Here is a 21,481-nt window from a genome sequence, read left to right as displayed (position 1 = left end):
CTGTGGAAAGATTTAAGTCAAGTACAAGAGCAAAAAAGATATGTCGCAAATTTGGCGGTACTGGGAACTGTAGACATGTTAGAAGATGTCTCAGGACCACCATTTGTGAGGGATCAAACGTACTCGAACCCAGGCTGGCGCGGATCTGGATCGGGACACTAGGTGTCCGCCAGCCACAACGCGACGTCATACCACTAGACCATACCACGATAGGGTTGTTAGCTGGTGTGTAACGACGATGTGAGCGAATTGAGCTTACCCGAAGTGATTCGTTTTGATGAAGAAATCCAAATCTTTTCCAACTATATTCTTAGCAAAGATTGAGAAGTACTCGTTAGCGCGTTCTGTGTCCCACGCACTGGAACGTCCCAATCCAAACCTGAAGAATTGCAAGGAGGGGTGAGGGGCTGTGGTGGGGAACGCGGCTCGCTAATTAAGGTCGTTGAGACTGGTGGCTAGCCTGCTCCGACTCAATCCCGCGCTCGCCGACGGGCGTCAGGAAATTTTTGGGCGCGCGACCAACATTGCTACCACCATCGCAGTCAACAACAGCATGGCCGAACCGGATGCAAAAGCACCGCCTACTGGCGAGGCTTCTGCCGGACCCAAGAAACCTGAGAAGCCTCCGAATCCTGTCTGGAGGATGATGGGTGCGCGTTTCTTCTATCTCGTGTGGAGTACAACGACTAACAAATGCAGGCCTGCCAAACCTCCGCTTGAGGCTCCCCTCGCGCAATTGGATGATATTTCTCTCGATTACCGGATCATGGACTGCGGCAGTCATGTACGACCGTCGCCAGAAAAAGCGCATACAACAGAAATGGGCAACAGTTGTCGAGCACATTGCACACGAGCCGTTGGACGTACACCAGCTGCCTCGGAAACTCACGATATTCCTGTCTGCACCGCCAGCAGATGGAATAGTACCCGCACGCGATCACTTCCATGAATATGTCAAGCCCATTCTCGTTGCAGCGGCGCTGGACTGGGACGCGGTAGAGGGCCGAAGGGAAGGAGATGTAAGAGCTGGGTTAGCAGAGCGAATACGGAAGCTGAGAAAGAAGAGGGGCGAGGCGACTGCTGAGCCGCTGGAACCAGGACTCGAGGAGGAGTTGGAAGGTCTAAGGCAACGAGCAGGCGTCAATGGGTGGAATGGACCGGGAGGAGACATCGTCATTGGAAGACACACATGGAAAGAATATGTTCGAGGACTGCATGAGGGTTGGCTAGGACCTCTAGATGCTCCACCATCAGCAGAACCGTCTGTCGAGGTACCGGTCGCTGCGGTCGAACCCACACCTGTGTCCACCGAAACGTCCACTGACGGCACCACATCTGCTACGGCCGATGATGCGTCACCCACCGCTACCGAAGCTCCCAAACCAGAAGATGCCGAGAAGCCTAAAGAGGAGGAGACGAAACCCAAGAAAAAGAAGCAACCGCCACCATACATCTCAACAGCCGAATACCAAAACGCCGTGCTCTCCCAAAACTGCCCACAAGCACTCGGCCCCGCCGCCGTAGTACCTCTCCCCCACCTCCTTGGATTCTTTAACTTTCCCATCCGTATGTACCGTTTCTTGAACAGGCGACAAGCGGCGGATGTCATTGGCAGGGAAACTGCCGCTGCTGTCCTTGGTGCATACCGACCATTTGAGACTGCAGGCGAAGCGCCTGTCACAAACGAGGAAGATGGACACAGTAACGCACAATGGGAGCAACAACGATTGCTCTCTCACGAAGAGCCAGATTGGTCCAAGACTGCACGAAAGCGTGAAGAAGGTGAGACCAAGGAGAGGGTATGGCTAGACGAAATGGTGCTGGACCCGAGAATTGCTGAGCGCATGCGAAAGTTTGCACTAGATGCCGAGGTTGAAGCGCGCGCAAATAGCGTGTCTCTCCCATCAGAAGGATCATGGTTCAGCTCGCTGTGGCCGAAGGAGAAGCCCAAGGGTGCTTGGGAAGGATTGAGCGACGATTAAAGACCTGTAGATACCCATCTCACCTTCTAGCATGTGTTATATAGTAGTGGGGTGTAAGAGTAGACGTGTACATGACAACATTCGGCGGCTTGTATAAGACCTCAACAAGTCAGATATCAACATGCAATCTTTCTTTCTTCCTTCCTTGGGCGGGTTGCAACAGTGCATACCAAAAGTTGGTGGTAGCAGCTTGGCACTGACCAGGCGGCTGACTGCCCCGCCAATTGCCCGAAGGAACCTTGGAAGCTTCGAGTATCGCTGCATGCATCTCAGAACTCGCAACCAACCATAATCCCATAGCTACCAGAACACCTGTTCATAAGCTTATTACCAGGAAACTCACTACAGCACGCCTCACAACGAGCCTGCGACACCGTTCGACAATCCACATCACGCCGTCATGGTAAGTTGCCCCACACTTATCTAAGTAAACAGTCGCTCACACAACCATAGGCTTTCCAATCGAAGAAGCGCCTCGCGCTCGCGATCCTTGACTTCCTCCAGACCTCGCAGACGGACGGGTCAGTAGCACCCGACGACGCTGAGCAGCTCGAAGTCGCCGCCAACTGCATCGCCGAAGCCTTCAAGGTAGATCCCGCCGACGAGGCCGCAAAGAAGGACGCCATTGGCGACCAGAACCTGCTCGCAATCTACAACGTCTATGAGAAGCTCAAGGGAAAGACGACTGCCACAACCGAGGGAGCATCGTCGGCCAAAGAGGCCCGACCAGCAACGCCGCAGACACCTGCCGCCGGTTCAGGACCAGGCGGGCCCAACAAGGATGAAGCAGAGAGGCTCAAGGGTCTGGGCAACGAGGCGATGAAGAAGAAGGACTACGATGCTGCCGTCAAGCACTACACTGCTGCCCTCGAGGTCGTTCCGCTCAACACCATCTACCTATCGAACCGCGCCGCCGCATACTCAGGTCAGGGCAAGCACGAGCTAGCAAAGGAGGATGCCGAGATGGCAGTTGCTGCTGACCCCAACTACTCCAAGGCCTGGTCGCGTCTAGGTCTTGCAAAGTACGTTCTTGGCGATGCAAAGGGCGCCATGGAGGCATACAAGTCTGGCATGGACGCAGAGGGTGGCGGCTCAGAAGTCATGCGCAAGGGCTACGAGACAGCCAAGAAGAAGGTCGAAGAGGAGGGCGGAGATGTCGGCGCGCCTGAAGCTTCTCGAGGCGCTCCTGGCGGTATGGGTGGTGGAATGCCTGATCTCTCAGCACTCGCTGGCATGCTCGGTGGAGGCGGCGGTGGTGGTGGCGGAGGAATGCCTGATCTCGCTGGTCTGATGCAGAACCCCATGATGAGGCAAATGGCACAGAACCTCATGAGCAACCCAGATATGATGAGCAACCTCATGAACAACCCCAGGATAGCGGAGATGGCTCAACAGTTCGGTGGAGGAGGTCGAGGCGGAGGAGGAGGCGGCGGCGGCGGTGGCGGTATGCCCAACATGCAGGATCTCATGAACGACCCCAACCTGGCCGAGATGTAAGTGAGAAAGCCATGTAGAAACCTCAAGTCGCTAACGAAACACAGGGCCCGTAACTTCATGGGAGGCGGAGGCGCTGGAGCTGGCCGTGGAGCTGGTCAATAAGATGATACGAATCGACTGTAACGACTAGATCGCTAGTGTAAGTGGTGGTCTGTCAAAAAGCAGTCTTCACGATTAAAATTATGATACCATGTACAAATCCGTTTTGTGTTCATGAAGATCCCGTCTTGGAATCAATGACTATCATGCACGTCGCGGGATATTTTGTCGTGGCATATCTGCCATCAGAGCCTGAGTGACTTCCGGACCAGAACCTTTTCATCCTAATCACCCGTTCACTCGTATGACTCTCTACCGCCATCCGCAACTTTGGACCTATACACCTGATTTCAGACTCGTGACTTCAAAAGCCTTGCTTGTTCACCCGATCAATCCAGCTTCAAACCCCAAAGCCCATCTCCCAGATAATGACCCGCCTCACACGCCTGCCCCTTCTTGACTTTCTTCATCTCGTCCGTACTCATCTTGAGCACACCAACCATACACGCCGTCTCCTTGCCCTCGGCCTCGATAACCACAACCTGACCCTCCTTCAGGTCTTCGGCGCCGTATTTTTCCTTGTCCTCGTCGCTCAGCTCGGGACCTGGTAGGCGCCCGCCCGGTGATGTGAGACCAGGGGCCATGAGTGTAGCGCCAGAGAGCACGAAGCGGATTGCGCCGCGGTCTATACGTAGGCGGTTGAAGGCGAAGGGGTATTTGTGTACGAGTGTGAGGTGGGGTAGGAGCGCGTCGTCCATGTGTTGAAAGAAGAGGGGAGTGGAGTTGAGGGTGTAGAGCGATACGCGGTCAGGTCTGTAAATGCAGGTGTTAGTACTTGGCTTCGTGAACTTTGTGCATCTTCGCTGCAGGTTCGATTGGCGACTTACAGCTTGACCAAGTCCAATTGCTCCTTCTTCGGCAGTATGTCTTCGATATATGGTTCTAACCTTGGGTATTCTTCGAGGACTTTTGAGCGGATGGCGCGCTGGGCGCTGGATTTCACCTTGGACTTTGCGCCCGAGGTTATGCTGTCTTCTTGTCAGCTATCTCTGTCAAACACGACGCGTAAGAAACTCACTCTTTCTTAAACATTGTGGCGGTTGTGTGGACGGTTGAGTGTATAGAGCGTGTTTGGTGTTGAGACTGCTACCATGTGGATGGTGCCCCGCGATTGCCCCTCGCAAGACGCGCTAGTGGGCTGTCAGGGATCGCGTGCACTTCCCTTCAGTGTTTCACTCATCTCATCCCGTACCAGCTGCTATCAAATACGGGAAGAATTCTCTCGTTGGGCTAGATCATCACTAGCAGTAGAGAGGCTCCGCAAATACTGGAGTGAATCCGCTTCTTCCTGTTCAACTTATCACCTAATTCCTCTGACGAGGATTCGTAGCGTACTGCTTCAAGAAGCAGGAGATAGAGTGCGCATTTGTATCGGGGCTCGCTGACACCCCACAGCCAATGATTACAGAGCCATGGAGTGTGCTAGTCACTGATGGGCCTGACGTCATCAGGCTGAGATTCAAACTGCCTTCGCAATGTCAGCTCTCCTTGCCTCTTGATCGCGCGCTCAGATCAACACAGCCGTTCTTTGGTGCTCTACGCTTACCTCTATCTCAACTTTTGCGAAGCACCACTCCAAGTATCAGTCAATAGTCTGAAAAGTAACAGAATGTCGAGTGTCCCTCACTCTGAAGATGCGGCTTCACCACATCTAACTAAGTCATCGACAGAAGAGCAAGATCACGAGAAGAATGATATAGAGTGCGAGATTTGCCGAGTGCTACGGTTGCCAGATCCTGTCTATTTTAGTGTAGAGTATCGTGATCTGAAAAAGGCTGCAGGAAAGGGATGCGAGTTATGCGACCTGCTTCAAAAAGTTAGTGAGACGGCTGCAAGCACAGTAAGAAAGTCTATCTGGGAACACAACAGAATACGGGTCACACCCCGGGGAAGAGGTGTGTTAGAGAGAGATGTGTTAGAGAATGCTCCGAGGCTGAATCTAACTCTAGAGGGAACTCTAGAGGGAACTCTAGAGGGAACGGCGATGGACCCAGATCCAGGTACGTCCCAGCTTGCTCACCGCACCAACGCCATTCAACCATTGTTACTCACAACTCAGCCTCTTACAGACAGTTCTATCTTTCATCCGGTAAGAACATTTCTATCACCGAAAAGAAAATCTCCCCAGAACTGTGAGTATCGAGTTGATGTTTTATAGGACATGAAAGCTCGTGGCCATTTCTGGCCTCTTCTGAGCTACCTAGTGACAACCCAACGATCAGCTACTGTGCGCGTTTTATCAAAAATGTCCTATTCAACTGCAATCTCGAGCACAAATCATGTGCAACTCCAGAATCGTACCATGACTCGCTGAGTCCCAGTACTGCGAGATTTGTTCCTAAGCGTTTGTTGTATATTGGCAACCAGCAAACAGTGCTCCAAACAAGACTGTGCGATGCATCAGATAGAACCGTAGTACCGGATGGGCAAACTATCCGATATGTAGCCCTGACTCACTGTTGGGGTTTTACACCGATGATCAAGACTACCAAGATTACGCTACCTGAATACACAAAGGACGGCATCAAGTGGACGGATCTGCCTAAGACATTCCAAGAAGCAATTATGTTGACACGCAAGCTTCATATCTATTATATATGGATCGACTCGTTGTGTAAGTTCGACCAGCCTCAGACTACATCTTTACCAACGCTGATTGCCTGTGCCTTTAAGGTATTGTACAAGACACTGTGGCCGACTGGGCTCAACAGTCTGCTCAAATGGCAGATATATTTTCGAATGCATACCTTACGATTGCGGCCTCTGCCGCAGAGAACGGACAGGAAGGCCTTTTGAATCGTCACAAGCTCCCAAGGATCAATCTAGAGTACAACAGCAAAGCCTATTCTCTCTGTTTTCGCGACATGAAGTCCCATGAGATGCGAGAACAAGACTCAGTTCTTTTTCCAGAAAAGACGGAGCTGACATTGCGAAAGCGTGCATGGTGTTTCCAGGAAGAACTTCTCTCTAGGCGGGTTGTTCATTTTACGAAAGACGAGATTGTCTTCGTTTGCCGTGAAGCGACCATGTGCGAATGTACGACTTGCTGATTTCCTCGATTCAAGCTACCACCAATTATCGGTGCCAGTCAACGCACTCCAAATGCTATCTGGGGTAGCGTTATTGAGCACTATACACGGCGTCAGATCAGCTTTTGCAGGGACCGACTACCCGCACTATCCAGCTTGACGCGATCTTTCGAGAGAAACCAGGACAACTATTTAGCGGGACTTTGGGAATCTCACATGCCAGCGTGCTTACTTTGGTGGACCGAACATGGGAGCCGTCCAGAAATGCCTGAAGGCTCTCAATCAAACCCACCGTCTTGGTCTTGGGCATCTATCGAAGGCGTGGTACATGATCCCTCAGCAAAACCACAGGCTCTATGTGATATAGCGGAAATAGCTAGGGTGTTGAACGTTGGCGTCTACCCCAGTACAGACGATCCCAGGGGCATGGTATCAGGGGGGCACATTACCCTGCGAGCACCATTACTTTCACTTGATGGCATGTGGAAGAAATATAAGGAAAGGAAAAACCTGCCACACTGTATATTTGGAAATATCCTCGTTACATCGTCTACCACTGAAAGCCTTCACGTCAGTTGTGGTCCTGGCTGGGATCAGAAGGATCAGTGGACTAGACAGGATGTTTGTTCTTGTCTGCTTGATGACACTGTCAAGCTTTCATCTTCACTTCTAGAGGACGGCTCCGACATACCTCTTTTCTTCTTGGTCATCCGTACAGCGTACCCATGGCGGAATTATCAATCTGTGAATGGCAGACTGGAGCTTCAAGGTTTACTACTTAAGCCATCTGAGGCGCCTGAGGGGGCCCATCAAAATGCGGCAGAAGCATCAGAACATAAGCTCGTGTTCGTGAGGATCGGGATGGGTGTAATGGAACTATGTAAGAAGGATGCAGAGAAAGCACTAGAGCGCTTCGGGAATACTATCCTTACGGTTTTTTGATATCTTTGTAGTTCCTTCCTGCTTTCAACTACTATATGCCATGTTATATAACCTTCGATTCAGCGTGAATATTTTTCAGCCTTGGCTATCATGCTATACACATTCAAGACTTGCAATGCGTCAGCGTACAAGATACTCATTTGCACCAATAATCACAATCAGCATGTATTGGTAACCAAACGTCATTCCGAAAAGTCCATCCAGTCCACCGACCTCAAATCACATCATCTACCACATCATACCTGATAACATGAAAAACATTATCTCACTGATGCTATAGTATTGATATTGACCCATCCGCGCTCAAGGGAAACCCCTCCCACTATTAACAGCATCCGCAAGTTGACTAGTCCCCGGCCTATTCTCCGCATACCGTTCGTAGCTATCCAAATAAAGCTCATCAGTACTAGTAGTCATCTTGACACTCCTATCCGCCTCAATCGCATCGATCCATCGCTTCCACCTGCTTCCCTCTTCAGCCTCAGGCCAGCCCCTATAAGGTCCCAACACCCTGCGCAACCGTAGCACCCACGGCGCGATCTGTACATCTACGAAAGAGATCTGGGGACCAAGGAAGAAAGGGCCGTTGGGATCTGCAGCATCGACTAGCTTGCCAATCTGATCCCGCAGTTCCTTTGCGTGGGAAACTTGGTCGTTGGAGTCTTGGGATTGGAGGAGCTTGTAGAACCATGGAATGATATTGCGGTTGACATGGTCAGACCAGAGGCGCGAGGTAGCGCGCGTTTGTGCATCTGGAGGCAGGAGGTGGGATCCGGTTTGGAGGTCTTCGAGGTATTCCATGATGACGGTTGACTCGTGGGTTGACCATGTTGGGCCGTGTCGGATAGCAGGTACCAGACCGCGTGGGTTAACATCGAGAAGGCTTTGGGGCTTCTTGTAGGGGTCCACTTCGATGTATTGGTAGGGTATTTGCTTGTGCTCTAAGGATATCCATACGCGCTGCACGAAGGGACTGATCAATGTCAGAAATACGAACGTGAGACCGAAGCGCTTTTGTGAGTCCGCATCTTGAGAACTTTACTTACCAGAACGCGCTACCGTACAGCTTGAGGTCGTCCTCTTTTGAATGGTTCTTGACTGTCGACAAAGCATTTCCGGTGGCTTTCTTGTGGTACGTCTTCTTGGAAGAATCTCCGCCCTGGTTGGTGTCGGTCATTTTGTATCGAGCAGGAACACTAATGATTCGCAACGATGATTGTGATTGGAACGAAGCAAGGCTTGAACAGGACGTAGTGCTTAAGACAATGGGAGGTTGTGTGCAGGGAGAAGATAAACGACAAGGCAATTTGCGAACAAATTTGGAAACAGAATTCATGAACAGTGTGAGAATCTTGAAATCAGGGTATAGAGCGGGCAGTGTCATAAACATCAGCGCAAAGCAAGTGATGGGGGTTGTCCGTGTTCTTAGCATGCATCAAAATGACGTATGCACTTGATCTGCGGGCAGAGTGGATCGCCATTGCATATGATCATGGCCAGATGAGTCGATACAAAGGAGTGTGGAGTCTGAGATCGAACGAGATCAAGAAGGCTTACCTGCATTTTCCTCCTGTCATCTTTGTCGATCTTTGCCTGCCATCTGATGACGCTGTTCTTCTTTACGCGATCGCTCTCTTCGAGTGTATGTTTATGTGGCCCAGCAACGCCGTCGCCTTTGCCATTGCCGCCATTCCCATTGACTCTCTGAAATGTATAGAACTTCTTGGACGAAGAGCCAGATGATGTTGGGTATTCCTGCATGTTCATCCCTGACTGAGAACCCATGTTTGGAGGTACATCCCAGGTTCCAGCTGGCTGCTGTGGTAGCAACGGTGGTTGTCCGAAGAACTGCGGGTTCTGATTCTGGCCTCCACTAAGACCTGGGTTTATCGGCATGTTGGATGCTATCGGGCTAGGCGGATCGTTTTCCGTGCCTGGCGGTCGCCGACCAAGCTGTTCTTCATACTCGCGTCGATCGAAGAACTCGGTGATCTTGATCTTGACATCGCATAGATCCCGCCCTCTCGCAACTCTTTTCCTCTTTTTCTTGTCTGGATCTGTGGACTTCTTGGTTCCTGGTGGCCGCCCCTTGAGTCGACAGTCCCAGTAGTGTGACACGAAGCGCTTCCGTTTGTGGCGCTGGGTCGAGCGATGCGAGTAGACGTTGTCGATATGCGGGAAGTAAGTCTGAAATCTATGGTCAAGGTCAGTGCGTGGTACCAAGCGCCAGAGAGAGATCATACTGCTCCTCAGTCAGAGTAATCATGTCATCCACGTGGAACAATCTCTCCCTCCATTGCTCCAAATCTGGCGGGTTGGGGATGAGCTTCAGGCCTTGGAATTGGCCATGGTTGGACAATGGAGTGTCCTCCTCCTGACTCTCTTGCTTATGCGGCAACGGCGCTTGTTCTACATGCCGTGGCAGCGGTTGCGGTGCCGAGAGTATGGGCGGTGCAGGCGGTGGCAGGGGAAGCTGTTGAATCGGGCGTTGTACCGTCTGAGGAGGAGACGCGTGATATTGTTGCGCGTGGTCCTGGAGTGGGGGAGGGGGCGCGTTCATGAATCGTGGACTCGCGCCGTGTTGATAGCCCGCCGGCTGAAAAGGCGGGTACGGTCCTGAAGGCGGAAGCGCATGTTGCTCGAAATGCACTGGCAGCGCGTGGGCATGTGAGGGTGGTGGTGGGTGTTGTGGCCCGCTCAGGGCATATTGGTGTTGGTATACATCGCTCGTGTGGAGGTTCTGGAGCTCCGGTAGGACCTGGTTGTGGGGGTATAGCGTTCCGTCTGGCGACTGGTGGAGCGTCTGAAGGGCACCAGGGTGCAGTGACCGGAGCTGCTGGAGGACAGGCGAGGAGGCCTGTTGCATGATGGCGCCGGTGTTGGACGCTGCTTTAGCCCCAAGCCGTTTTCGTGAGAGAAGCAGATCCACCGACGATCCGATATCCGAGGAATCAGAGTTGGCGAGTATGACGGTTGTAGACACACACTTTGCATTCAGAGTACTGCCATCGTTGTTGCGAAAGGGTGTTGATTACTTCATTGTCTGTTTCGACTCTATGTGGCGATAGCCTCCCACGCTTAGAACAGCATTCAGCCGCCCAGCGGAGCAGCCTTGAACTTCACCGCTTTTGCAGCACTTCCAACTTTTGGCATCGGATCACATGGGCAAACGCTACAAATGCCCCTTCACATAATCATCGTGGTCCTTCCATCTAAAGATCAAACCCAGTCCCGTCAAAGGGACCGCTAAACCGCAACGCCATGCCCATGCCGTGACGAAGAGAAGCATAATCATGAAACACAACCGTATCTACCACACTCTACTCCCCAGGAAGAAGATTGCTCTTGACAGCAAACATCTTGGAGGTGACGCCTGCCGTGAATCCATCCACCTGCCTCGAGTATTGCTCCACCTGTCTCGAGTTGAGGAGCGTCTCCAGTCGGCTGGGCTCCTGGGGCAGCTTGAACAGCCTTTGCCATTCGTCCTCGGGAAGTAGGGGCTGCTTTGAGGCGGTGCGCGCAGCGTTCTCAGCCTTGCGCTTCTGCTGCCATGCAGTGATCTTAGCCTGCTCACGCGCGAGTGATCGCTGGTAGTATTGGTAGTTGTTGATCTCGGTGTGGTGGTTCTCGATGCTTTCGAGGAGCAAGTCGCACGTCTTCTCGAGGAAGGGGTCGATGGAGAGATCGAGCGAGTCGAAGTTGGGGAAGAGAGGAGGCTGAGGCGTGTTTGGGTCTTGCTGCAGAGCGGCTAGGTTGGGTGGGAACTTGAGCTCCTCCTTGGGCGCATCCGAAGGCAACTGGTGTAGGAGCGAGGTGAGGAGGTGGGAGTTGCGGATGGTCACTGGAAGCTCGACCAGGATGTCGTGGTATCGGAGACCACTCTTCTGGAGGCTAGGATTGTCAGTTTCGCCCATATCACAGAATCGTTTGCACATACCTCTCGGTCGTGAATTTGCCCTCCTTGTATGCCGTCACGAACGAAGGCGAGAGCCTGTATGCGCGCAGGTTGAGGGTGCCCTGTGAACTCCTGCTCACATCGTAAACCAAAGCGACGGTCCTCTCGTTCGGCTGGCTCTGGTAGTAGAACTGGTTCTCGATCGTGTTCAGGTTGACGAAGTTGCCCATGCTTGTGCTCGTGTACCAGCCCACGTTGTTCGCGTCCACGTTGACCTCTCGGAGGAACTTGATCATCTCGTTGCCGTATGCGATGTTCTGCTTGGCGCGGGGGGCACCAGCAGCGAGGTTCGCAACGGTGTCGTTCTGTCCGTCGGCCTGCGCGGCGGCATTTACTTCGGGGAAGGGGAAAGAGTTTGTGATTTCCAGTACGCCGTCCTTCTCCATGCCGACTATGCTGCCGGTCGCGAGCGAGGGGAAGGATTTACCGCTGGCGGTAGCGATCTTGATCGCGACCTGAAGACCATAGTCAGTCTCCCGTAGTTACAACACGCCTCTATGGAGCTGTCTTTCTAGCACAATGGCGGGGCGCACAGTGGGGTACTGGCTTTGCACTTTTCCTACGTACCAGGGCGTCGATCTGCACCTTCTTGAACAGCGCATCTTTCTGTGTGTCCGCCATCGTGAAGTCGTCGAAGGGGTTGGGGTGAACGTTCGGCGAGGGTAGGAAACGATAGGCGTGCGTCGTTGTTAGGAAGCAGAATTCGGGCTCCAGTGACTCTGCCAAGATTCACCTCGCTTAGGACACCATTCACTGCGCTAGCCTAACTCGACTAGCCTGGATGAGCCCCAACAGAAGATAGCTCAACAGCTCGCACATCTACAGATTCTGTAATGACTGCGCGGAAGACTAGATTGTACAAAGATCATAGAAAAGGCAAGCGGTAGGAAGGTAAGCTTTTAGTATGTACCAAGATACGAACGAGCTATATTAACAACTGCCATGCTGATGATAATGTAGTACAAAGAAACAACGCCCTACGCAAATGCAGTGGTATCCAAAAGCTGGTATTAAATGCGAACGCAATAATTCCTCCTCTTTTCCTTCGTTGTAAACGCCGTGTTCAATCATGCCATATCTTGATCAGAAGCACTCTTGCCTACCTCCCCATCTTCAGGAGGTTGTAGTTTCTGTTCTTCCTTCTCTCCTTCGTCCTTGATTTCCACTACTTCTTTCGAAACACACGGAGCTCCCGTTTCGACATTATGCTTCCTCTTTTGGTTGTTATATGGGTTCCATCGTGGCACTACGGGTTGTCGCTGTGGTTTGCGATTGTTTGCTTTTGGGTTCTTCGTAATCGATCCATCATCCATGCGCATCCATTCCGTTTCCTCGTTGTCGATATGATCGGAGATATCGGCATCATTCTCATCTTCCCAGATCATGAGGTTAGTACCATTGATCTCGATTGAGCGGCCACCAGTGCGTGGAACGAAGAAGACCTCCGGGCCAGCCTCGCTAAAGTCTTGTTCCCACGTTTCCTTTTGCTGAAGCTTAAGGATGTAATCCATTGGCAGTGCATATAGAACGTTGTCGTCCTTATCATAAAGCTCTTTGAGCGGATAGTCGAGACAAGCCAACCCGAATTTGCAGTCAATCCGGCTAGACAGAGGATGTATGCGCCCACCGAAGATTTTGAGTTCGAAAGCGATTCCACTCTCTGTCCACATGTTGTCGCCAAAGAAGACCTCGGGCTCGGAGAGAAGCGGATGATCGTGGTGCGGCCCAGACACTTCACAGAAGTGTGCAACCTCGTGCGCCAAACATGTAGCGAGAAACATGTTATATCGCAGCACCATCGCTGGCTCCCGATATCGCAGTAAGCTGAGCTTCTTTGCGGTTGTATAGAAGTCTGAATGAAGACAAATACGACTTGTGTGGCATTTGTGATTGATTTTTCGCATCAAGCCTTCCTTATAGTCCTTGACGAGGCCCATTGAGGCGTACGCGGTCTCTGGTGGTAATGGATCATGGTGGAAATAGAAATGAACCGTGTCGATTTGATTGTCCAGGAAACTCTTGAAGGTCACATGATGTTCTTCAGACCACGCTACGTCCTCTTTGATACGAAAACACGGTTGGCCGTACGCTGCGGAAGTCTTCTCGCAATGCTCCCTTTTGCCAAACACCAACGTGTGCCAGAAATGAGCAGTCGCTCGAGATGTCAACATCAGAGTGGCTAGTTGCAAAGCCGGTTTCAAGACCTCATAGATTCCATCCGGACACCCATGCCAGTTCTCTAGGCGGAAGATAGGATGTATGTCGTTGTCCAGTGTGCAAACGGGTGTGGGAGCGTCCTTTCCAAAAGCTACAGCCTGCTTCCTGATCAAGTCTACAGGGTCAAAACCAAGTCTAACAGTTTTCTTCTTGTTCGCATCCTTACGATGGCCAAGTAGCCTGCGGTACTTTTCCAGTGCTTTACGATCCTCTATCTGAGCGAGGTGGTGGTTTATCGAGATACTGAGCTGCAATCCGAAATCTTTCGGCACTTCGATCGTAGAAGGAGTGAATGAGAGTGACTTTTGATAGTTCAACACGTCCGGTAGATCGTGAACCAGCTTGTCGATACATTCATCCATTATCTTTCCCTCCTTGAGCTTGTGTAGAAGTACTGCATTCTCGCCGCGATCTTCAGCCCGGAGATCCCCATTCCCACCACCAGGTAGAAGGTGGCGCATTTTCTTAGATAAAGCTGGCGGTGGTTCACATTCTGGAGGCGGAGTATTCGATTCTGTAGGCGTCCAATCCATACTGTCCGGGTCTTGTTCCTGGAAAGCAATCTGTGGTGCATCGTCTTGGACCGCGCCTTCTTCGTTGAGCTGAACATCCTGGTTCAAACGTTCTTCGATGAGTTGTGTTGTATGTACCATTGCTTCATACGCCTTACGGTATCTAAAGGGGTCCATTCTGATTGGCGTCAGTAACCTGGAAGGGTTGCGTCAGGAAGGTTGGTTGGGAAATCGATCCAATTTCACGCTCAAACGAGCTGCAGACAGTAGGCGACAGCTTCAGGAGTAGGCAACAATTAGTCGCAGATGATCTACTCATGAGGCTGCCTTGGTGGTTTGTGATAGGGCGTTGTGTGGCTGCATCAGCCGAGAAACAATGTTTCTTCGTACGTGCCGTGAACAGGTATAATGCGCACTTCGAGCCTGACCGTGTCGCAGGGAAGAGGCAAAGTGTCCAACACCTGCCATCTCACCTATTCTGGCTATGCAGCGTAGGAATGATGTATCGCTTGCTATAGAAGGGAGTCTAGAGTGGGGTATGTCTTACTAAGTCGACGAAGCGGTCAACACCCGCTAAGCGATAGGAAGGGGTCTATCCAAGATATAAAGCTAAGATGATGAAAATGAGGGACGAAGGTAGCGTTGAGATCGTGAATCAGCAAGAGGACGGTGTGAGCTGTTTAGCGCTAGTGTGCCAAGAAATAACAGCGCTAGCTTTTCGTCACCGGTTGATCCACTTAACGCCTCTGGACGACACCTGTGCATCTCATCGCCTTCCAACTGTGAAAGCGCCATCACCTTTCCAATGATTTGGATTCGATATGGACGAAACATGGTAGCCATCGCATTCACTGCTATCACCCAGGCCTCTCCGCGTACACGCGAGTGACCCGCGTTCCTTCGTCCAGTAACCGAACACGAGACGATATCCCAAGGTTTCGCCAACGTGCGGTACCAAGGACCGCATTCACGGAACCGGCTACAGGAATTCCTCTACGCCAAAGACATCTGCTACTAATGTGATGGTTGCACTCATGTTTTTGTAGGGACCTTAAGGGTCATCACGCTGACAACCACTGTGGAGAGTCCTGGAGTGAATTGATCTCACTCAATCCCTCTACTGTTGCTTCTTCATACAGACCGAGGACGACGTTCAACAGTTCTTCGAGATGAAGGCAAATCCATGCCGTACTGAGAATCAACAGCGATGTATCAACGAAGAATTTGTCGAACATACCATAATACGATATTGTGGTAGTAACTTTTCGAACTTGACCATACCCATGGCGGATCTTGCAGTTGCATGGCCTGAAGAAAGTTGACTCTTATGAGCTTTGTATGCAAAGAATACGCTGTGAGAATCGCACATATTTCTCATCTTATCCGACGTTTCGAACTACACACGGGTACTACTGAGCTGGCTAGCATTTATAAGAGCATGTCATCGAAGACTTTACAGCTTGAACTCGGGATCTGAACGGTTGAGTCTATGTTAAGACCAGCTTGGTTTTATCATATCGACCTCGATGCATGCCGCAACATGCAACATGTTTTGCGAGATGGTTATCTCACGGAGAAGTGTCGCTTTAAGTGAGGGGTGTGACATGGAGCTTAGAGACCGAGACTCCTGTGTCAGCACAATTCTTGGAGAGGTAAGCAACGTACTGATTCATCAAATCGAACATGTGGATAGAGTGTCGTAAGCAAGACCATTACACATCGGTCGCTTTCAGATTCAACAGAACAATGGCGGCTTAACATCGGGCGCTTTAAGCTGACAGCATATCGTGCCGCGATTTATGCGGGGTGTTTTCCTCCACCTCCCGAGATCACACCTCCTCACCCGGCTCCGCGCTAGTGTTTGGATCTTGGGACGAAACCGACTAACTCAATCGGTGTATTTCTGAATCCACCGAGTCAGAAAGCCCCGACGACGATGCATGATCACGATAAAACAACATCGAGATCCACGGGATGAGGATGCGGTTACGAAGATCATCATATCGAAAATGCTTTCGGGAGCAGCTCTCATCACAGAAGCGGGATCTGGTAGGTCAAGTTCGGCGTTCTATGTATTACAATCTTTAGCAATATGGTTTGCAGCTAAGAAAAAAACTGACTCGGTGTGGTAGGCTTCGGCCAAAGCGCTGCATACTCGCTGGCTCAGCATGGTGTTCGCCAATTCGCGCTCGTCGACACCAACGAAGCCGGTCTGCAAGAGACCATCCAGAAGCTAGCATCGCAGTATAACGTAACAGACGTGTTGAGCGTGTCTACCGAATGCAGTACCGAAGATGCCGTTGAGGCTACTGTTCAGCAAGCTGCATCGCGCTTCGGGCGTATCGATTTCGCCATCAACAATGCCGGCTTCGGTGGGCCGACGGGCGGCAGTCCGGACACAGCGCCCGCCGCATTCGAAGCCCATCTCAAAGACCACGTAACACTCTTGTGGTTGTGGCATCGGGCCGAGCTACGGCAGATGCTACGGCAGGAGCCTCGCGATGGGCGGTATGGCCGTGGAAGCATCGTACACGTCTGCTCGGTATATGCCTTCGCTGCCTCGCCGCCTGGGATCGCTGCTGGTGCTTATGTAGCGGGTCGCCACGCTATACTTGGGTTGACACGTTCTGAGGGTGTGCTGTTTGCGCCGCAACAGATTCGCATCAACGCGCTCTGCCCTGGATATATTGCGTCTCCTACTATCGACTCTTCGGAGCAGATCAAGGCTTTCATCGGTAACCTTGTACGCGAGCGTGTGCCTGCAGGCCGCTTGGGACAGCCAGAGGAAGTCGCTGATGCAGTGGCGTTTCTGGCCGGGCCCATGAGCAGCTACATGTTTGGTCAGTCACTAGTACTGGATGGGTATGTCGTTTCCAATCCTGACATAAACAAGAGTATGAAATACTAATTAGAAATAGGGGCTACTTGGCTCAATGAGAGCCATGATGCTGTAGTACTCCGACGAATCCGATGGAACAATGGAAATATAATGCAAACGTACCTTCAAGTTTGGTCTCAGGACTAATTTCCGGCGCGAAATGTGTAGAATGCGAACCTTTTAATGCCCCATGGCGCGCTCGAATCCAAGATAACATATACCACCACTAAAAAAATTCATTGAAGACTCCAAGTCTGGTATGTGTGCAGAACTGTTGCTAAAACGAAGTACTGGTCCCATCGCTATTCAGTAGCGAGCGCGCCTTGAGGCGACGAATGCATGCGCGCACTAGACGGAGATTCGCTCGGACAAGTTCGAGACAAGCTGGCGCAAACGCCGATGTGTCGCTGGTCGTGTCGTTGTTGCCCCCAGGCGAAGAAGGAACACAGGGAGTTGGCCCAGATGTGACGAGGGCGGCCTCAAGAGAGCCTAACACAGCGGAGAAACCAGTGAGCCGCAATGTCATTAATTCGTTGCTGAGCGCATCGGCTTCGTCTTCCGCGAGATCATAGTTTCCAAGAGAGAACTTCCAGGGCAGAGTTGCATGTCGGCTTTCGCTGGTGCTGGTTGTAGTTGTAGTCGTGTTGGCGTTGCTGGCATCTGTGGAGGTGTCGGCAGGGTCCTCGTCCTTTAGGTTCCATAATCGGCACAGCCAGTCAACCAGATGGGCGCATAGAATCGTGACAGCGGTAAGCGGGAGTCGTTGCTGGCGGCACCGTTCGCAGCTCAATACGGTGAGGCAGGGCTGTTCCACTGAAGACGTGACTTGGATTGCGGTTTCGAGCGGCACCTGCGATGATGTAGTAACTTCTTCGACGCGCACAAGCGTTCGTAGCGCAAGAAAGGCACAACCACAGTCAGCGCGATGCATCTTTGCTCGTATCCTCCATTGTCGCGGAGATGGCCACACCTTACCTAATATCGTGAGTCGAGTCAGGGGCCGTGCAAGTGCCAGGAACTAGTGAACTCGGTGTGTTTTTAAGTTAGGTTCCCGAGGGGGGGCCTGCTAAACTAGTAATGGATAAATGCAACCATCATGTCAGCTGTGTAATATCATCCGACATCTGAATCAGGAATGGTTTCATTCGAACGCACGACATGATTAATCCCCCGAAGACTACCAAGAGCCGCAGCTGTCTAACTATGTCATCGTTTACAAAATGGTGTCCTCGCAAGAAGAAGTAGTTCGGGATGAAATAACTATCTATATCTCTATGACACTCCGTAGTGTTTATTAAAGATCTAGTGAGTGTACAACAGAATCGCGCAATACCCTATTCCATAATGGCCGTTTTTGATAGTCCCGCTATCACCCCAGGCTCCACCGTCCTCGTTACGGGGTCCAACGGCTTCGTCGGTGCTCACGTCGCAGACCAACTTCTTCAACAAGGCTACAAAGTGCGAGGCACAGTCCGAGACGCGGCTAAGCACCAATGGCTCGTAGATCTTTTCTCGCAAAAGTATGGCAAGGACAAGTTCGAACTCATCACTGTCAAGGACATGAGAGAGCCTGGCGCATTTGATGACGCAGTCTCAGGTATGTTCCCCGCCTCAATGTCGTAATGCTCCAACACTGATGATGTTCCAACGTCTAGGTGTTTCCGGTATCGCGCACGTTGCCTCAGTGCGGGATATGCACGTCACACCAGACGAGTTGATTCGAACCACTGTGGCCGGAACATTGAGTTGTCTGCAAGCCGCGGCGAAGGAGCCCAGTGTGAAGCGATTCGTTCTGACGTCGTCTTCGGCTGCGGTCCGCTCGCTGCAAGCATACCGTGGAACCGATACAGTGTCTGCGCATGAGTATGATGAGCAAACACTGGCCTTGTCTAAGAATATCCCCGACACTCTTCCGCCAATGCATAAGTTCATGATCGGCTATTTTGCCTCCAAGGTAGCGGCAGAACAGGCCTTCTGGGAGTGGGTGAAAAACAACAAGCCACACTTCTCTGTCAACGCGGTGCTACCTTGCACTATCTACGGAAGTCCATTGAGCGTTACTCACCAGGGCTACCCGTCTACCGCGAGGATCCCGCTCCAGATTTTAGACGGCGATGTCGACTCTATCAAACACGTCCAGCGCTGTACGTGATCTTCGCTCTTTGTTTGTGCAACTCAACCGACGGCTAATACTCGAGCAGTCTACTATGTTCACGTGCAGGACGTCGCACGGCTTCATGTAGCCGGCTTGATCCACCCAACTACCACCGATGAACGCATTTTCGCCTTTGCCGCCCCATACTCCATCAACGAGTTCTTTGACATTTTCGCAAAGGCGGTCCCGGGTCACAAACACCAAGAGAAACTCGCGGGCCTAGATTTTCCGCTGGCCGAAATTGGACCCCGAGGGAAGGCGGAAGCGCTGCTGAAGGACATGGGCCAGCCAGGCTTTGCGGGGTTGGAGGAAACCATTATTAGCAGCATTCGATCTCGTATAAACGCATCTTCGTAGCTTGAATAGATTCGAATAAACATTCGTACTGCGTTTGAAGGTTGCTTCGTTAGCGATGTCGGCTTGGTTCGAGCAGATCGAAGCTTGATGTTAGGCTCGTATCCGCATGTCGGTCCTGACCGGGGCGGCCCTAGCGCTGAAGTTAGCGTGCCCCCTAGGAAGCCTCATCGCCAGGACCTCTTCCGATCACAGGCAAGTCTTCCAGATGCACCAACGACGACGCGCGACTATCGACATTTTAACCGATTTTGCCAGAGAAGACTGGACACGCCATGGGCAAGATTTTCACCAAGTCAGCATTTTCACCTCATTGGACACCAACATGTGAATTGCTTCATGCACGTCTCACTAACTGGCAACTTTTCCGAACCCCCAGCACAAGAATTGGAGCATCCCCATGACAACAGCCAGGTACCATATTTTGACAACTACAAGGAACTATGCTTCGACAGGAAAAGAGAGCTCGGATCGCTTAACAAGACAATGAAACCTCACAGCTTTTACTTCGTTTACGAAGACTCCTCCTTGGCCTCTTCCGCCAATCCTTCGCGCATCGACTTGCTGTTTGGATCGAAGTAGGGCTTCTCTCCAATGCCGCATACGCGGTATCCGAATCGATCACCAAACTCATCGTAATCCATGGTAGCATTGTGCACCATACTGCGGTTATCCCAGATGGCCATGTCATTTGGGCCTTGCCACCTGAAGCGACATTGTAGATCGTGGTTGCGGAGTACCATGTCCATCAGCCAGTTCAGGATCATCTCGCTCTCTGGGGGAGTCAGGCCGTTGATAGAACCTGGGTATGCGCCGATGGCGAAGACGCTCTTCCATCCCGTTACGGGGTTCGTGCGGACGACTGGGTGTACTGCCTTTAGAGGGTTGCCAACGTTTTCGGGGTGACCACGGGCGTCGGTGTATACTTGAAGGTTCTTCATCTTGATGATCTTCTCAAAGACTGCGGGGAGACGTGTCAGCGGGTAAGGGGTTCGATGACTTTTGCTTCATCTGACTTACATGGTGCGGTGTAGTTCGCAGTCTTTCCTTCCAGAAGCTTTCGCATTGGCTCGCTGATGCGATCATAGACCTCATATCCAGATGCCCACAATGTGTCTGAGAAGCGGATTAGTATGGTGTGTGAAGGCATGTCTTGAGATGGACATACCTCCTCCAACAGAGGGCAGCTCCACGAGCCGTAAGCATGTGTAATCGGAGGGCACCTGTTCAGACTGGATGTCGCTATGCCACGATTCAAGTGCCTGTCTTGCGTTTCCTAGATCACGAGGTACTGACTTGCCCTGGGCCATTATCCTCTGCTTGGAGTTGATGGTGCTGATGTGGAGGTCATCGCCACCCAATGCTCTCTGGGGGTTGAGCACGGGGTGGATGTGTAGGGTGGATTCCTTCGGCTTTCCCACCAGCTCGCCCATGCGTTGGATCAGTGTCTTTTGGAGATCGTTGGTCATGTTATTCTGGCCTCGGAAGAAGACAACTCCGCGTCGGGAGACTACAGAAGGGATGTCCGTCAGTTCCGTCTTCCCCGAAGGGTGTCAGTTGCATACTTACTTGTGATGGCGAGGTCTCTTAGTAGCTCATCCGAGTTAGGCGCGTTAAGCATCTCAACGAGATTGGCCTCTGGAAACTCAGTGCCCACAGTAGGCGTCACCATGAATTGCTTCAGAGGCTTGAGAACGCCCTTCAACTTCAGTGGCTTTGGGAAGCTCGTTTCTTGGGCAAATCCTCTGCGAAGGCATGGTGAGCGAGCTGATTGCAGTACCGTAGAGCGCAGTGCTGGCGCAGCGCGGCATACTAAGGCGTTGGCAGTTCTCGACATTATGGTTGATAAGGAAAATAATCT

The 21,481-nt window shown here is 51.7% G+C and overlaps 9 protein-coding genes across 9 annotated transcripts; 4 read left to right on the top strand and 5 right to left on the bottom strand.

The window, feature by feature from the left end:
- Positions 1 to 553: 553 nt before the first annotated feature.
- J4E82_007124 (uncharacterized protein) lies at positions 554 to 1,982 on the top strand (the record flags this gene model as incomplete). Its single annotated transcript, XM_051733373.1, has 2 exons — positions 554 to 650; positions 700 to 1,982. 2 exons carry the CDS (start codon positions 554 to 556, stop codon positions 1,980 to 1,982), a joined length of 1,380 nt encoding a protein of 459 aa, XP_051586833.1.
- Positions 1,983 to 2,382: 400 nt separating this feature from the next.
- J4E82_007123 (uncharacterized protein) lies at positions 2,383 to 3,581 on the top strand (the record flags this gene model as incomplete). Its single annotated transcript, XM_051733372.1, has 3 exons — positions 2,383 to 2,385; positions 2,436 to 3,475; positions 3,524 to 3,581. The coding sequence occupies 3 exons, from the start codon at positions 2,383 to 2,385 to the stop codon at positions 3,579 to 3,581; spliced, it is 1,101 nt and encodes a 366-aa protein (XP_051586832.1).
- A 326-nt stretch (positions 3,582 to 3,907) lies between these two features.
- J4E82_007122 (uncharacterized protein) lies at positions 3,908 to 4,610 on the bottom strand (the record flags this gene model as incomplete). Its single annotated transcript, XM_051733371.1, has 3 exons — positions 3,908 to 4,331; positions 4,406 to 4,546; positions 4,597 to 4,610. The coding sequence occupies 3 exons, from the start codon at positions 4,608 to 4,610 to the stop codon at positions 3,908 to 3,910; spliced, it is 579 nt and encodes a 192-aa protein (XP_051586831.1).
- Positions 4,611 to 7,852: 3,242 nt separating this feature from the next.
- Positions 7,853 to 10,589, bottom strand: J4E82_007121 (uncharacterized protein; the record flags this gene model as incomplete). The annotated part of the gene is made up of 6 exons (XM_051733370.1): positions 7,853 to 7,871; positions 7,923 to 8,522; positions 8,596 to 8,708; positions 9,107 to 9,743; positions 9,793 to 10,551; positions 10,585 to 10,589. The coding sequence occupies 6 exons, from the start codon at positions 10,587 to 10,589 to the stop codon at positions 7,853 to 7,855; spliced, it is 2,133 nt and encodes a 710-aa protein (XP_051586830.1).
- Positions 10,590 to 10,869: 280 nt separating this feature from the next.
- On the bottom strand, positions 10,870 to 12,125 carry J4E82_007120 (uncharacterized protein; the record flags this gene model as incomplete). Its single annotated transcript, XM_051733369.1, has 3 exons — positions 10,870 to 11,440; positions 11,487 to 11,959; positions 12,072 to 12,125. 3 exons carry the CDS (start codon positions 12,123 to 12,125, stop codon positions 10,870 to 10,872), a joined length of 1,098 nt encoding a protein of 365 aa, XP_051586829.1.
- Positions 12,126 to 12,571: 446 nt separating this feature from the next.
- J4E82_007119 (uncharacterized protein) lies at positions 12,572 to 14,410 on the bottom strand (the record flags this gene model as incomplete). The annotated part of the gene is made up of 1 exon (XM_051733368.1): positions 12,572 to 14,410. One exon carries the CDS (start codon positions 14,408 to 14,410, stop codon positions 12,572 to 12,574), a length of 1,839 nt encoding a protein of 612 aa, XP_051586828.1.
- Positions 14,411 to 16,242: 1,832 nt separating this feature from the next.
- On the top strand, positions 16,243 to 17,170 carry J4E82_007118 (uncharacterized protein; the record flags this gene model as incomplete). Its single annotated transcript, XM_051733367.1, has 3 exons — positions 16,243 to 16,282; positions 16,366 to 17,095; positions 17,152 to 17,170. 3 exons carry the CDS (start codon positions 16,243 to 16,245, stop codon positions 17,168 to 17,170), a joined length of 789 nt encoding a protein of 262 aa, XP_051586827.1.
- Positions 17,171 to 18,455: 1,285 nt separating this feature from the next.
- On the top strand, positions 18,456 to 19,623 carry J4E82_007117 (uncharacterized protein; the record flags this gene model as incomplete). The annotated part of the gene is made up of 3 exons (XM_051733366.1): positions 18,456 to 18,708; positions 18,767 to 19,255; positions 19,313 to 19,623. The coding sequence occupies 3 exons, from the start codon at positions 18,456 to 18,458 to the stop codon at positions 19,621 to 19,623; spliced, it is 1,053 nt and encodes a 350-aa protein (XP_051586826.1).
- A 509-nt stretch (positions 19,624 to 20,132) lies between these two features.
- Positions 20,133 to 21,457, bottom strand: J4E82_007116 (uncharacterized protein; the record flags this gene model as incomplete). Its single annotated transcript, XM_051733365.1, has 4 exons — positions 20,133 to 20,581; positions 20,641 to 20,736; positions 20,789 to 21,130; positions 21,190 to 21,457. 4 exons carry the CDS (start codon positions 21,455 to 21,457, stop codon positions 20,133 to 20,135), a joined length of 1,155 nt encoding a protein of 384 aa, XP_051586825.1.
- Positions 21,458 to 21,481: the final 24 nt, after the last annotated feature.

The sequence above is a fragment of the Alternaria postmessia genome (assembly GCF_024291825.1).
Source record: "Alternaria postmessia strain BMP 2775 chromosome Unknown scaffold_46, whole genome shotgun sequence".
Lineage (NCBI taxonomy): Eukaryota > Fungi > Ascomycota > Dothideomycetes > Pleosporales > Pleosporaceae > Alternaria > Alternaria postmessia.
Note: the sequence above shows the minus strand (reverse complement) of the source record. Positions and strands in the feature narration are given on the sequence as shown.